Genomic DNA, 13646 nt, shown 5'->3' with positions numbered 1-13646 from the left:
TCAGGCCTCCGCCTCCCCTTCGCCAAACAGCGGATTAAGGAAGTAGCTGCGGCTGGAGCTCCTTTGGTCCGACTTCGGGGCCGGGAGCTGCGGGAGCGCAGAGTCAGGGAGCCCAGCCGCAGGGAGGTCCCGCACCCCCGACCCCGGACGCCCCTCACCGCCTCCGCGGAGTCCGCCGCATAGAACAGAGGGTTGTGGAAGCCCCGCGGCGCCCCGGCTCGTGCGGGGTCCGCCTCGTCGCGCCTCCTCCACCTGGAGGCGAGGACGCGTGTGAGCCCGACACACCCGAGCCCCTAACGCCTGCCCCGCGTACTGGAGCCCCGAGCCCCCGGCCCGCGTCCCCGAGCCCCGCGTACCTGAGCCTCCCCTCCCGGCGCAGCAGCAGCAGCGCCCCCGCCAGCAGCACCATTAGCACCAGCAGCCCCGAGGCCGCCAAGCCGCCCGCCAGCCCCGCGCGCGCCGGCGAGTTCAGCCCCGCCGCCGTGCCGCCCCAGACGGGCGCGCCCGACTCTCGAGCGGTCGCCGAGAGGACTCCGAGGGCCTCGCCTGCAACGCAGGGCGCTGGCTCAGAATCCCGGGGCGGGGCGGGACGGGGGGTTGGGGGGGGGGGGTACTGGGAAAGGGGCGCCGCGGTTACCGTGCTCCGCGATGTCCTCCAGGAGGGCCCGGGCCAGCCGCCCCGCGCCGCCTGTCTCGCGCCCGGCCTCTACCAGCACCACCTGGATCTCCGTGTCCGCCTTCGTGCCCGAGGCTTCGCGGAGCCCGGGCGGGCGCAGAACCTTGGACACGGCCACTTGCAGCCCTTGGTACTGGGGCTGGAGAGGGAAACAGAGTTGGCCCGGGGACTCCGTCCCTCGGACCTGCAGGGACAAAGGGGACACGGACAAGAGCTTTGCAGGCAGAAAGCGGACGCAACAAGGAGGCGGCGGAGGGGGTGCTCCCAGACCCCGGCGGCGGAAGGGTGGGGGCCGGGCTGGGGGCGCGGCCTCAGTACCAGAGCCAGAAAGGCGTGCAGCAGCCGCGCCCGGTACTGTTGCAGGTCAAAGGCAGAGCCGTGGGTCAGCGACACGACAGCTCCTGCAGCAGGAAGGGAAGGAGGGGTCAGCCCCGCAGGTCCGAGCCCGGCTGGGAAACAGGCTGGGACGAGCCAGGGTGGCCGCGCCGCCCCAGCTCTGAGGGGCGCGGCGGGGCGCTCACCGCAGAGGTCGCAGCACTGCCCTTCGGGCCGGAGGGGCTCCAGGCATGTGGCCTGGGGGCAGCCACCACCCAGGGGTTGGAGCAGTGCGGCGCAGATCCACGGCTGCGCCTGCAAACGGGGAGCGGGGGTCAGCGCGGAGAAGGCGAGGGCCAGACCGGGAGAGCGCGCCGCGCGCCTTGGGAGAGAGCGAGCGGGAGACGGCGGGGCGCAGCGGCGCAGGCCCGACCTCCCGCCCAGCGCCGGGAGGGCCCGGCCGCGCGCCACTCCAGCCGCCCCGCGGCGGGCCGCCCTCACCTCGGCGTTGCCGCAGACGCAGCCCGACGGGTCCGCGCAGGCCTCGGGGTCCACGCTCAGAGCGCCCGGCCCGTGGAAGCGCAGGCGGCCCGCGCGGGAGGCCAGGAAAGCCGCCAGGTCCTCGTCGCGCGCGAACGTCTGCAGGTGGCCGGGTGGGCCCGGGAGCCGGCCGGGGCGGAGACCGCGCCTGAGCGCCCGGAACCCGCCAGGCTGGCAGGGTGGGAGGCGCTCCGGGGAGACCCCCGCGCGCCCCCCGCGCGCCCCCCGCGCGCCCGGCCCACCTGGCCCAGCGCCTGGACGCTGCGGACGCGCACGGTGCCGGCGCCCGGGCCCAGGCCCACCCGGAAGGAGGCGTCGGCCGGGAAGACGACGTCGTCGTGGCGGCAGGGCACGCGCTCGGCGTCCACGGAGAAGAGGCCGCGCGCCGCGTCCCCCGGGCGCCACAGGCGCGGGTCGAGCCACAGGAAGCGGTCGGGGTCGAGGAAGCGCGCGCCGGCTGCTGGGCGGCGCGCGACCCTGAGCTGCGCCGGGAACGCGCCCTCCAGGCCGGCCCCGCCCGCGGCCGCGCCCCCCGGCCCCGCGCCCCCCGGCCCCGCGCCCCCCGGCCCCGCGCCCCCCGGCGCCGCGCCCCCCGGCCCCGCGCCCCCCGGCCCCGCCCGCGGCCGCGCCCCCCGGCCCCGCGCCCCCCGGCCCCGCGCCCCCCGGCCCCGCGCCCCCCGGGCCCCGCGCCCCCCGGCCCCGCGCCCCCCGGCCCCGCGCCCCCCGGCCCCGCGCCCCCCGGGCCCCGCGCCCCCCGGCCCCGCGCCCCCCGGCCCCGCGCCCCCCGGCCCCGCGCCCCCTCACCTGTGCCGCAGTCCGGGCGCGAGCCGGCGTCCGCGGCGCCGAACCCAGCCCCTGAGGCCAGGACGAATTCCCCGTCCAGCGGCAAGAGCTGCGGGAGGCACGGGCCGAGGCGGCGGGTGGGCACCGGAGGGTCCGGCTGTGCGCCCACCCCCGAGCCCCGTCCCCGCGGGCGGGAGGGTCTGGGCCGCCGACTGGGCCGCTGACGGCGGGGCCGGGGGGCGCTTCGCCCGGGCGGAGGGGCCGCTGGGCCGAGGGAGCGGGGAGTTTGCGGCAGCGTGGCTCTCGTCAGGGCCGCCGGCCCCCTGAGAAACTACAATTCAAGGGCCCGTCGGCTGCACGAAGCCAAGCCGCCGGGGCCCCTGGAGCAGCCCTCACCGTGAGGAAGGGCCGCGGGGCGGCTGGGGAAGACGGAACCGCGGTGGTGGGGCCGCGGAGCCGCGCGCCCCCTTCCAGCGCGGGCAGCTCCTTCCAGCAGACGCCTAGGCCTCGGGTGTCAGGCCGCGTGAAGGCCCGGAGCGGGGCACCCCACCCCGCCGTGGGGTCCGGGCGGAAGGTGAGGGCGGGACCGGGGGGCTGCTTGGTGTGGGGGTCCCGGGCGCTCAACACCTCGGGGGAGAGGCCCCAGCTTGCTCCCCAGAGTCTGCTCTTCAGCCCCCCAGGCACTGGGCCTGACCGGCAGGCCGACCCCGGGCAGAGTGAAGGTCACGGGCCAGCTTCGGCCGCGGCTGGGGGTGCAGTCCCGTGCCAGCCAGGCAGACCCCCCCCCCCCCCCACCCCTGCAGGCGCCAGGGCCGAGCCCTGGGGACCGAGGGGCGCAGGCGCCTCGGGAGGGGCGGTGGGTATCCGAAGTGTGACGTTCCAACAAGAACTTGGTTTTCAACCGAGCCAAAGCGGGGAGTGTGGATAATACACGATGAGTGCCATAGTTGAAAGACAGCAGGAAAGGGCCGAGAGAGAAAAACCAGGAGAGGTGGGGGCTCGACGCCAGCGCCAGCGTTCGGACACAAGGCCAGGGCGCTGAAGAAACCGACAAGAGGAATTCTCCGCATCGGAGGAAAGCTGGGAAACCTCGGCTGAAAGGTCTCACTGGGGACTTCCCTGGGAGTCCGGTGGCTAAGCCTGCTCCCAGTGTAGGGGCTCGGGTCCAGTCCCTGGTCAAGGAGCTAACATCCCACACAGCACCACCAACCATGTATGTAAAAAAGAAAAAAATAACTTTAAAAAGGAAAGGTCTCTGCTGCTGCTGCTGCTAAGTCGCTTCAGTCGTCTGCGACTCTGTGACCCCATCCATAGACCAGGCTCCCCAGTCGCTGGGACTCTCCAGGCAAGAATACTGGAGTGGGTTGACATTTCCTTCTCCAATGCATGAAAGTAAAAAGTGAAAGTGAAGTCGCTCAGTCGTGTCCGACTTCGAGACCCGGTGGACTGCAGCCCACCAGGCTCCTCCATCCATGGGGTTTTCCAGGCAAGAGTACTGGAGTGGGTTGCCTTTGCCTTCTCCGGAAAGGTCTCGTTGAATGCCAAATAAGGAAAATCACATAATGCTCTGTTTATGAATATCAAAGACAAAGAGAACGCTGTAAAAGCGGCAGAGGGAAAGAAATCACCCAGGAAGGAAAAACATTCAAGGATTGGGTTTCTCAGCAAGGACGCACACAGACAGCGGAACAGGCTGCCTGAAGACGTCCCAAGTCAGCAGAGCAGACACTGCCCTGGACATGGCCCTGCCCTCCAAAACAGTGTGTCATATATTAAAGAATAATAAAACGATCTCTAAGCCTGAAAGACTTCAGAAGGATTGCCACACACAAACCTACGCTGGAAACATGCTTGGAGAAAGAAAGAAGGACAGAATCCAGAAGCTAAGAAGAGATACGGGAAGGAGGGTGATGAAATACTTTTGTGAAATACTTTCGTGATGAAATAACAAAAATACTTATTGCTGTCTCTTAATAAATGTTTAAATCAAGGTTTAAAATGTGATGGGGGAGGGAGAGACCGCAAGGTCATGGACATACAGTAAAGACCTCACTTGAAGGGAAAATACTGATACTGAGGTTAAGAAATCAGTAAGACTGCCAAACACCTAGATGGAATATACCAATTTCTAGGAAAGTTTAAAATATCAAAGTTGATGCAAGAGGCAACAGGGAATTTGAACCGACAAGTAAGCATTAAAGAATTTTAAATGTCAGTCAAAGACCTCCTATTCCTCAAATTCCCAGTCCAACCAAGGGTTTTATAGGTGAGCTTTGCTAAACCTTCAAGTAAAATTTAATTTCTTCTTCCCGAAGTTGTTCTGGAAAACAGAAAAAGACTGAAAAATCACCAGTCCATTTTATGAGGCCACTGTAATCTTCATTCCAAAACCAAATGAAGGCACTTCCCTGGTGGCGCAGTAGATAAGAGTCCACCTGCCAACGCAGGGGACGCAGGTTCGATTCCTGGTTGGGGGCGATTCCACAGGCCACGGAGCAGCTGAGCCTGTGCGCCCTGGAGCCTGTGCTCCGCAAGAGAAGCCACTGCGACAAGAAGCCCGTGTACCAGAAAGAGGAGCAGCCCCCTGCAACAAGGGAAGGTCCCCTCAGGAGCAAAGACCCCCTGCAACAAGGGAAGGTCCCCTCAGGAGCAAAGACCCCCTGCGACAAGGGAAGTTCCCCTCAGGAGCAAAGACCCCCTGCAACCAACAATAAACAAACCAAAACCAAATGAACGACAAAAGGAAAAAAATTATAGGCTCAGTTGACTTACAAACAAAAATGTGAAGATTCTAAATAAAATATTAGCTGATTGGATCCAATAACATATTGGAAGGAAGGGTTGAGAAAGGCCCCCATCCTGAGTTCTCTGCAGCGTGTGCGACGGTGTCCCAGCAGATGGCAGTGGAGAGTCTTGTGCCACCGAAATCAGCGTGACGGGGAAGGCAAGTGTCTTGAAGAGGCGCACTTCGACCTGCACCTGAAGGAAGGTGCCAGGAAGGCATGCGCCTCACAAGGACGGTTCCGCCTCAGAAAATCCCATTAACAGGCTACAGCGGGGAGGGGGGGTTACATCTCAGTCAATGTAGGAAAAAAAACAACTGGGAAGTTCAGCAACCCATCTATGATTTTTCAAAAAGCTGCCAGCAAACTAGAAATAGATTAGAATTTCCACAATTAAATAAAGTTATCTACAAAGCCCTGCAGCAAACATTACACAGTCGAGCACCTCGACATGTCCTCTCTTTTATGCTGGAACAAGACAAGAAGGCCTATTTTCGTGACTTTTGTTTAACATAGGGGTAGAGGTCCTGGACAATGATATAAGGAAAGAAAAGGAAATAGAAGGAGTTGGGACTGGAAAGGAAGAGGAACAAATGGTCATTGTTTACAAAGATAACCACATAGACGATATCATTCTTAAAAATAGGGCACCATTCACAATAGGAACCAAACTATATAAAGGATTTATAAATTAGGCACTACTACACAAAACCTCTACGTGCACCATTTTAAGCCTCTAGTAAAGAGTTTTATAGCCAATGACCTGAAATATTTGAAGAGAAAATCCATGCTCTCAAGCAGATGACTTGCATATATAAAGTTGTCATTCATTCCCAATCAAATTCCAGGGTTTGGGTGGCCAAAATCACTGCAGATGGTGATTGCAGCCATGAAATTAAAAGATGCTTGCTCCTTGGAAGGAAAGTTATGACCAACCTAAATAGCATATTCAAAGCAGAGACATTACTTTGCCAACAAAGGTCCGTCTAGTCAAGGCTATGGTTTTTCCAGTGGTCACGTATGGATGTGAGAGATGGACTGTGAAGAAAGCTGAGCGCTGAAGAATTGATGCTTTTGACCTGTGGTGTTGGAGAAGACTCTTGAGGGTCCCTTGGACTGCAAGGAGATCCAACCAGCCCATTCTGAAGGAGATCAGCCCTGGGATTTCTTTGGAAGGAATGATGCTAAAGCTGAAACTCCAGTACTTTGGCCACCTCATGCGAAGAGTTGACTCATTGGAAAAGACTCTGATGCTGGGAGGGATTGGGGGCAGGAGGAGAAGGGGACGACCAAGGATGAGATGGCTGGATGACATCACCGACTCGATGGACGTGAGTCTGAGTGAACTCTGGGAGTTGGTGATAGACAGGGAGGCCTGGCGTGCTGCGATTCATGGGGTCGCAAAGAGTCGGACACGACTGAGCGACTGAACTGAACTGGTGTTACCTGATAAACCTATTCTATGATTTCTCTGCAACAGTCAGATCCACAAAGAACTAGTCAACCTTGAAACAGAAGGGTGAAGAAGGTGCAGGGTGGCCGGTTTCCACCTGGGTCCTCTGAGGGTTGACCTCTCAGAGTTGGGGAGAGACAGGGGAAATTGACCCAGTGGCTTTTAAGACAACTCACAGAGCCTGAGTGGGAACACTGCGGTGCTGGCAGAAGAACAGGCAGAAAGATCAAAGGAACTGCAGGCAAAGCTCGAAGAGAACCCCCACCACACCGTGGGCAGCTGGCGAACAGTGACCCCAGTGCCACAAAGCAAGGGGCAAGGCTGGTGGTTGGAGGGGGACATGAGAAACTGGGCTTAATCCAAGGAGAGGAATACAGCTGTTTCCCTAGTTAGCGTCTGACTCAGACATGTGCCCCTGATGGGAAACCCATGACCTGATAGACATAACATATGGCTGATTATGGTTTTACCGAGAAACAAGGAAGAGACACTTAAAACACCGAAAACACAGGTTTAAAGCAACCGATCTTGCATCTGATAGATTAATAATGGGGTTTTCTTATCAGCAAAGGGAAACCCAGGCAGAGTCCATAGTGAGAAGACATTTGCAGTAACTCGACAATTAATGGGTAGAAAATAATAGATTCCTGGGCAATCTGCCCAGAAATGGGAGGGGAGGTGTTCAGGAAGAGAAAAATCCCAGGGAGAGACGTTCCAAACCAAAGTGAAAAGTGAAAGTGTTAGTTGCTAAGTTGTGTCTGACTCTTTGAGACCCCGTGGACTGTAGCCTACCAGGCTTCTCTGTCCATGGGATTCTCCAGGCAAGAATACTGGAGTGGGTTGCCATTTCCTCCTCCAGTGGATCTTCCTGACCCAGGAATTGAACCCGGGTCTCTTGGATTGCAGGCAGATTCTTTACCACCTGGGAAGCCCACGTTCCAAACCAAGAAAATGCAAATTAAATCACTGAGTTGCTGTGCCTCGTCACAGGTGACATCTCAGCAGCTGGACCACACTGGGGCCCCACAAGTAGGGCTGGAAGAGGGCCCTCAGGCAGCACTGGGTCCTTTTGGCCCCCTGTCTCCATGCCCCTGGGCTGTTTCCACCCAGGACCTCCGCGGGCTGACCTCTCCCGGCAGAGCATAAGCAGGGGAAGTAAGGGGGGCGCCCCAAGGGGCCGTGCAAGGGGTACAGACGTGCGGGACAAAGAGAAGGGCTGGCTGGGCCAGGGGAAGGACAGGGCAGACACAGGGAGTGAAGGCTGAATGAATGCATGACTGTTGTCTCTTTTGAGATTCCCCAAGCACTCCCCAGGGAGATGATTCAGGCAACTAAGATGGCCAGAAGGGGCAGAGACGTTGCTTTGCCGACAAAGGTCTGTCTCGTCAAGGCGATAGTTTTCCCAGTAGTCATGCATGGATGTGAGAGTTGGACTATAAAGAAACCTGAGCGCCGAAAAATCGATGCTTTTGAACTGTGGTGTTGGAGAAGACTCTTGAGAGTCCCTTGGACTGCAAGGAGATCCAACCAGTCCATCCTAAAGGAGATCAGTCCTGGGTGTTCACTGGAAGGACTGATGTTGAAGCTGAAACTCCAGTACTTTGGCCACCTGATGCAAAGAGCTGACTCATTTGAAAAGACCCTGATGCTGGGAAAGATTGAGGGCAGGAGGAGAACGGGATGACAGAGGATGAGATGGTTGGATGGCATCACCGACTCAATGGACATGGGTTTGGGTGGACTCCGGGAGTTGGTGATGGACAGGGAGGCCTGGCGTGCTGTGGTTCATGGGGTCGCAAAGAGTCGGACACAACTGAGTGACTGAACTGAACTGAACTGAACTCCCCAAGGAGATCATCCAGGCAACTAAGATGGCCAGAAGGGACCCCCAGGTCCCAGCACCCCCATCTCCAACTGACTTCTCTATACGCGGGTTCCCGCCAGTTCCAGGCGGCCCCTGCCCTCTCCAGGCCCCTGTCTGGTTGCCACGGTCGCCAGGGCTGTGGGGGCTCCTGAGTGTGGCCACGGCTCTGCCACTTCCTCGTCCCCCTCACTGGCCCCTCCACACCTTAGTCTTTGTGTTGGACACGTGGGAAGGGCGTCTGGACCCGGGATCTACAGGAACCAGCACATCCTGCCCGAGGCCCCCTTCCCAGGCTGCAGGTGAGGGCTGGGGTCTCTAACGCCCCCTGCCCTGTCCCCCTTGGGGCCAGACTCCCAGAATTAATGCCGCTTTCGAAAACCATCAATTAACCTAGCTGCCTCCAGGTGGAAATAAGGGGTACCCAGACCCTGCATCTGGGTAGCCGAGTGAGTGGTGCCCAGGCCTCCTAGGCCACCGGTGGCCCCCGCTCACCCATAAAGTCCAGTGGCCTCTGGGTGAGGACCCCACCTTGGAACTCACACTGTGAATCAGTTTGATAAAAAGGTCCCCTGGCGGAGTTCCGATGCACAGGACAGGGAAAGGCTTTGGTGGGGTGGGGAGGGGGGCTTCCCTGGGGCAAACCTGGAGAGGACAGGCTCCTGGGCAAAGGCAGGGGCAGGAGAGACAGGAGGTGCCCCCACACCCCTTCCGAAGCTGGGCGCAGCCTGGGCTGCGACTGTACGACCGGTGTCCCCTCCCATGTGGTTCCCCACCCTTCCAGAAACCCCTCCACAGGGTAAGAGCTAGTGGATTGAAGGGTCTGTCCCCCAGGTGGAGGCCGGTCAGGAAGAGGCCTCGAGTTGACCAGGGCGGGACCCACAGGCCCCCTTCCCACTGGGGGCTCATTCCCAGCCCTGCTCACCATGTCTGAGATGCTGTGACCTTCTCGCACCAGGACCGACAGCGTCTGCAGGCAGAAGGGATGTCAGCAAGTGCCCCCCATCACTGGGCTCCCAGGGCCTGGACCACGCCGGGACCCAGCCCCCCCGCCCGGCCCCAGGAGTGGGGTCAGGCACCTTGTCCGCAGGAAACTCGACAGCAGCGCCCGTGCATGGGGTCCGGTTCTGGCTCCAGTTGGTGGCATCGTCAAAGTTGGTGTTGGGGACCCATACTTTGTAGGCGGCCCGAGTCAGGGCTGGGGAGGGGCCGGCTGAGCGCTGGGGTTCCTGCCTGGAACCCCCAGTGCCAGGAAGGACGACCTCACCCAGAGAGACCTGGAGCTAGAGGGCCCAGGCATGGGACCAGACCCTGTGGGAGCCTGGCCCCGAGGCTCCCCGACTTCTACTGAATCTGCAGAGCCGGTTCAAACCTGCCTTCCTCAGGGACTCGCTGCCCCAAGATCGCCTCCTTGCCCGCCCCCAGTTCGCCCTGCCAGAATGGTGGCAACCACAGACGGGACTGAGGCCATCGGGGCAGGGAGGCCTCGGCCCAGGGGAAGAAACTGGGGGACCGGGGGAGAGGGGGGGCGGGCGGCAGGCCGGATCTGCCCGGGGCTCAGAGAGGGGACCGGGACGGGCTGCAGTTCTCAGAGCGCCCGGGCCTAGGGGGCCGCTCCGAGGACGCGCCCCCGCCTACGGGCCGCGCGGGGGTCAGAGGCGCCCCCCTGGGGCCGGGGGGCCAGCTTCGGAGGGGTAGGGGCGGAGGCGGGCGCGGCCGGCCGTCGGTCTGGCCCTGCGGCTCCGGGGAGCCTCCCGCACGGCCCCGCGGGCGCTGCGCAAGGAGGGGCAGGGCGGCCGGCCGGCCTTCGCAGCCCCTCGCGCTCCCGCCGCGCACCCCTCGGGGACACGGGTCTCCGGGTGCGTCGGGCCCCCGGCGCGCCACCCCCCAACTCCCTTACCGCACAGCTGCAGCCACAGCAGCACCCGGCCCCGCGCGCCCATCCCGCCGGACTTCGGCGTCTCGGGCCCTGAGACTTTGCCCCGCGGGGCCCACGTGACCGGGCGGGGTGGGGGCAGCCGGGAGGGTTACACGTTCACCTCCGACCCGCCCGCAGCGACTCCTGGGCCCCTCGGCGGCGCCGGGCCCCTCCCACACACCCAGCTCCAGGACCTGAGGACCGTGGGCGCCCAGAAAGGGGGCTTGTGGGGACCACTTCCCAAGGAAACGGTGCGCTGGGGGCGGGGCGCCTCTCCGCCCCAGATGCCGCTCGGGCTGCACCCAGCTGCCTGCGTTTCGGGCCGGGTGTTGGCTTGTCCAGGGGCCGGGTCCAGGCAGGCCCTCCTGCCTCCTAGGCTGGTGGACTGTGCATGGTGGCAGACGGGTGGCACCTGGTGTCTGGTGTGTGGAGGATGGTGGGAAGCTGAGCCTGGATGCATGGCGCGTGGTGGAGGGCATTGTGCTGGCCCCTGGATGGATGAGGAACGGACTGATGGGAAATGGTGAGTGAATGAGCCCTGGATGGATGAGGAACGGACTGATGGGAAATGGTGAGTGAATGAGCCCTGGATGGATGAGGAACGGACTGATGGGAAATGGTGAGTGAATGAGCCCTGGATGGATGAGGAACGGACTGATGGGAAATGGTGAGTGAATGAGCCCTGGATGGATGAGGAACGGACTGATGGGAAATGGCGCTTGAGTGAGTGAGTGGGCAGTACTGGGGTGACGGTGGCTGGAGGAGGACTGGCGTGCGGCTGATGAGCATTGGGTGGCAGAGAGCTGCATGGATGACGAGATGGTGGATGGTGGACAGAGGCTCCATGGTTGGTGGTGAGAAGATGTGATGAGTGGCAGGTGAGTGCAGATAGCTGTTCACAGGTGGTGGGTGGCTAAATGGATGATCACAGACGGTGGGTGGATGGATAGAGTAGACTGGAAGATAGGTGACGGAAAGTGGATGGCCGCTGGGGGAAGAATAGTGGAAGGGTGGAAAGTGGAATGGTGATCGGACAAATGGATGGCTGGTGGGTGAAAGATAAACTGTCAGTATTAAATGGATGTGTCTATGTATGGATGGCGTGTTGAGCTGGATCAATTCAGTTCAGTTCGGTTGCTCAGTCATGTCTGACTCTCTGCGACCCCATGGACTACAGCCAGGCCTCCCTGTCCATCACCAACTCCTAGAATTTACTCAAACTCATGTCCATTGAGTTGGTGATGCCATCCAACCATCTCATCCTCTGTCGTCCCCTTCTCCTCCCGCCTTCAATCTTTCCCAGCATCAGGGTCTTTTTGGATGAGTCAGTTCTTGGCATCAGGAGGCCAAAGTATTGGAGTTTCAGCTTCAACATCAGTCCTTCCAATGAATATTCATTCCAAGGGACTCTCAAGAGTCTTCTTCAACACCAGAGTTCAAAAGCATCAATTCTTCGGCGCTCAGCTTTCTTTATGGTCCAACTCTCACATCCATACATGACTACTGGAAAAACCGTAGCTTTGACTAGATGGACCTTTGTTGGCAAAGTTAGTGTCTCTGCTTTTTAATAAGCTGGCTAGGTTGGTCATAACTTTCCTTCCAAGGAGTAAGCGTCTTTTAATTTCATGGCTGCAGTCACCATCTGCAGTGATTTTGGAGCCCAAAAAAATAAAGTCTGACACTGCTTCCACTGTTTCCCCATTTATTTCCCATGAAGTGATGGGACCAGATGCCATGATCTTAGTTTTCTGAATGTTGAGCTTTAAGCCAACTTTTTCACTCACCTCTTTCACTTTCATCAAGAGGCTCTTTAGTTCTTCTTCACCTTCTGCCATAAGGGTGGTGTCATCTGCATATCTGAGGTTATTAATATTTTTCCCGGCAATCTTGATTCCAGCTTGTGCTTCATCTAGCCCAGCGTTTCTCATGATGTACTCTGCATAGAAGTTAAATAAGCAGAGTGACAATATACAGCCTTGACATACTCCTTTCCCTATTCGGAACCAGTCTGTTGTTCCATGTCCAGTTCTAACTGTTGCTTCTTGACCTGCATACAGGTTTTTCAAGAGGCAGGTCAGGTGGTCTGGTATTCCCATCTCTTTAAGAATTCTCCACAGTCTGCTGTGATCCACACAGTCAAAGGCTTTGGTGTAGTCAATAAACCAGAAAAATATGTTTTTCTGGAACTTTCTTGCTTTCTTGATGATCCAGCGGATGTTGGCAATTTGATCTCTGGTTCCTCTGCCTTTTCTAAATCCAGCTTGAACATCTGGAAGTTCATGGTTCATGTACTGTTGAAGCCTGGCTTGGAGTATTTTGCGCATGACTTTCCTAGCATGTGAGATGAGTGCAACTGTGCAGTACTTTGACGTTTTTTTGGCATTGCCGTTCTTTGGGGTTGGAATGAAAACTGACATTTTCCAGTCCTGTGGCCACTGCTGAGTTTTCCAAATTTGCGGACATATTGAGTGCAACACTTTCACAGTATTATCTTTTAGGAATTGACATAGCTCAACTGGAATCACCTCCACTAGCTTTGCTTGTAGTGATGCTTCCTAAGGCCCACTTGACTTCACATTCCAGGATGTCTGGCTCTAGGTGAGTGATCATACCATCATGATTATCTGGGTCATGAAGATCTTTTTTGTATAGTTCTTCTTTGTAATCTTACCACCTCTTCTTAATATCTTCTGCTTCTGTTAGGTCCCTAACATTTTTGTCCTTTATTGTGCCCATCTTTGCATGAAATGTTCCCTTGGTATCTCTAATTTTCTTGAAGAGGTCTCTAGTCTTTCCCATTCTATTGTTTTCTTCTATTTCTTTGCATTGATTACTGAGGAAGGCTTCCTTATCTCTCCTTGCTATTTGGAACTCTGCATTCAAATGGGTATATCTTTCCTTTTCTCCTTCGCCTTTCATTTCTGTTCTATTCACAGCTATTTGTAAGGCCTCCTCAGACAACCATTTTGCCTTTTTGCATTTCTTTTTCTTGGGGACGGTCTTGGTCCCCGCCTCCTGTACAGTGTCACGAACCTCTGTCCATAGTTCTTCAGGCGCTCTGTCCATCAGATCTAATCCCTTGAATCTATTTATCTCTATATAATCTCTACATATCTCTATATAGAACCTGTATAATAATATTTCATATATGTGTTAATATATATTAAAATATTAAATATTAAATAATATACATAGTATATTATATAATATGAATATAACAATACATAAATAATATATGTATATGTACATATATGTAATATATAATTCATATATTATATATTTAGATATATTATATATAATATATTTACTGAATTATA

The 13646-nt window shown here is 57.9% G+C and overlaps 1 protein-coding gene across 1 annotated transcript; it reads right to left on the bottom strand.

Annotated features, from left to right (window-relative positions):
- AMN (amnion associated transmembrane protein) lies at positions 1–10354 on the bottom strand. Its single transcript, XM_052660075.1, has 12 exons — positions 10312–10354; positions 9491–9609; positions 9337–9381; positions 2336–2423; positions 1774–1988; positions 1493–1630; positions 1198–1306; positions 995–1077; positions 638–815; positions 357–546; positions 159–252; positions 1–87 (listed from the first exon to the last, which is right to left on the bottom strand). The coding sequence occupies exons 1-12, from the start codon at positions 10352–10354 to the stop codon at positions 1–3; spliced, it is 1389 nt and encodes a 462-aa protein (XP_052516035.1).
- Between the last annotated feature and the right edge of the window lie 3292 nt (positions 10355–13646).

This window comes from Budorcas taxicolor, chromosome 21, assembly GCF_023091745.1.
Source record: "Budorcas taxicolor isolate Tak-1 chromosome 21, Takin1.1, whole genome shotgun sequence".
NCBI lineage: Eukaryota > Metazoa > Chordata > Mammalia > Artiodactyla > Bovidae > Budorcas > Budorcas taxicolor.
This window is presented reverse-complemented; position numbering and strand designations above follow the sequence as displayed.

What these genes read in the sequence shown, in the direction of transcription:
- AMN (XM_052660075.1), bottom strand. Translation starts at nt 10,354, where the DNA reads ATGGGCGCGCGGGGCCGGGTGCTGCTGTGGCTGCAGCTGTGCG. An exon ending in TGCACGCCTTTCTGGCTCTG is followed by an intron (nt 816 to 994) that starts GTACTGAGGCCG and finishes TTCCCTCTCCAG; the next exon opens with CCCCAGTACCAAGGGCTGCA. An exon ending in CGGCGGACTCCGCGGAGGCG is followed by an intron (nt 88 to 158) that starts GTGAGGGGCGTC and finishes GCGCTCCCGCAG; the next exon opens with CTCCCGGCCCCGAAGTCGGA.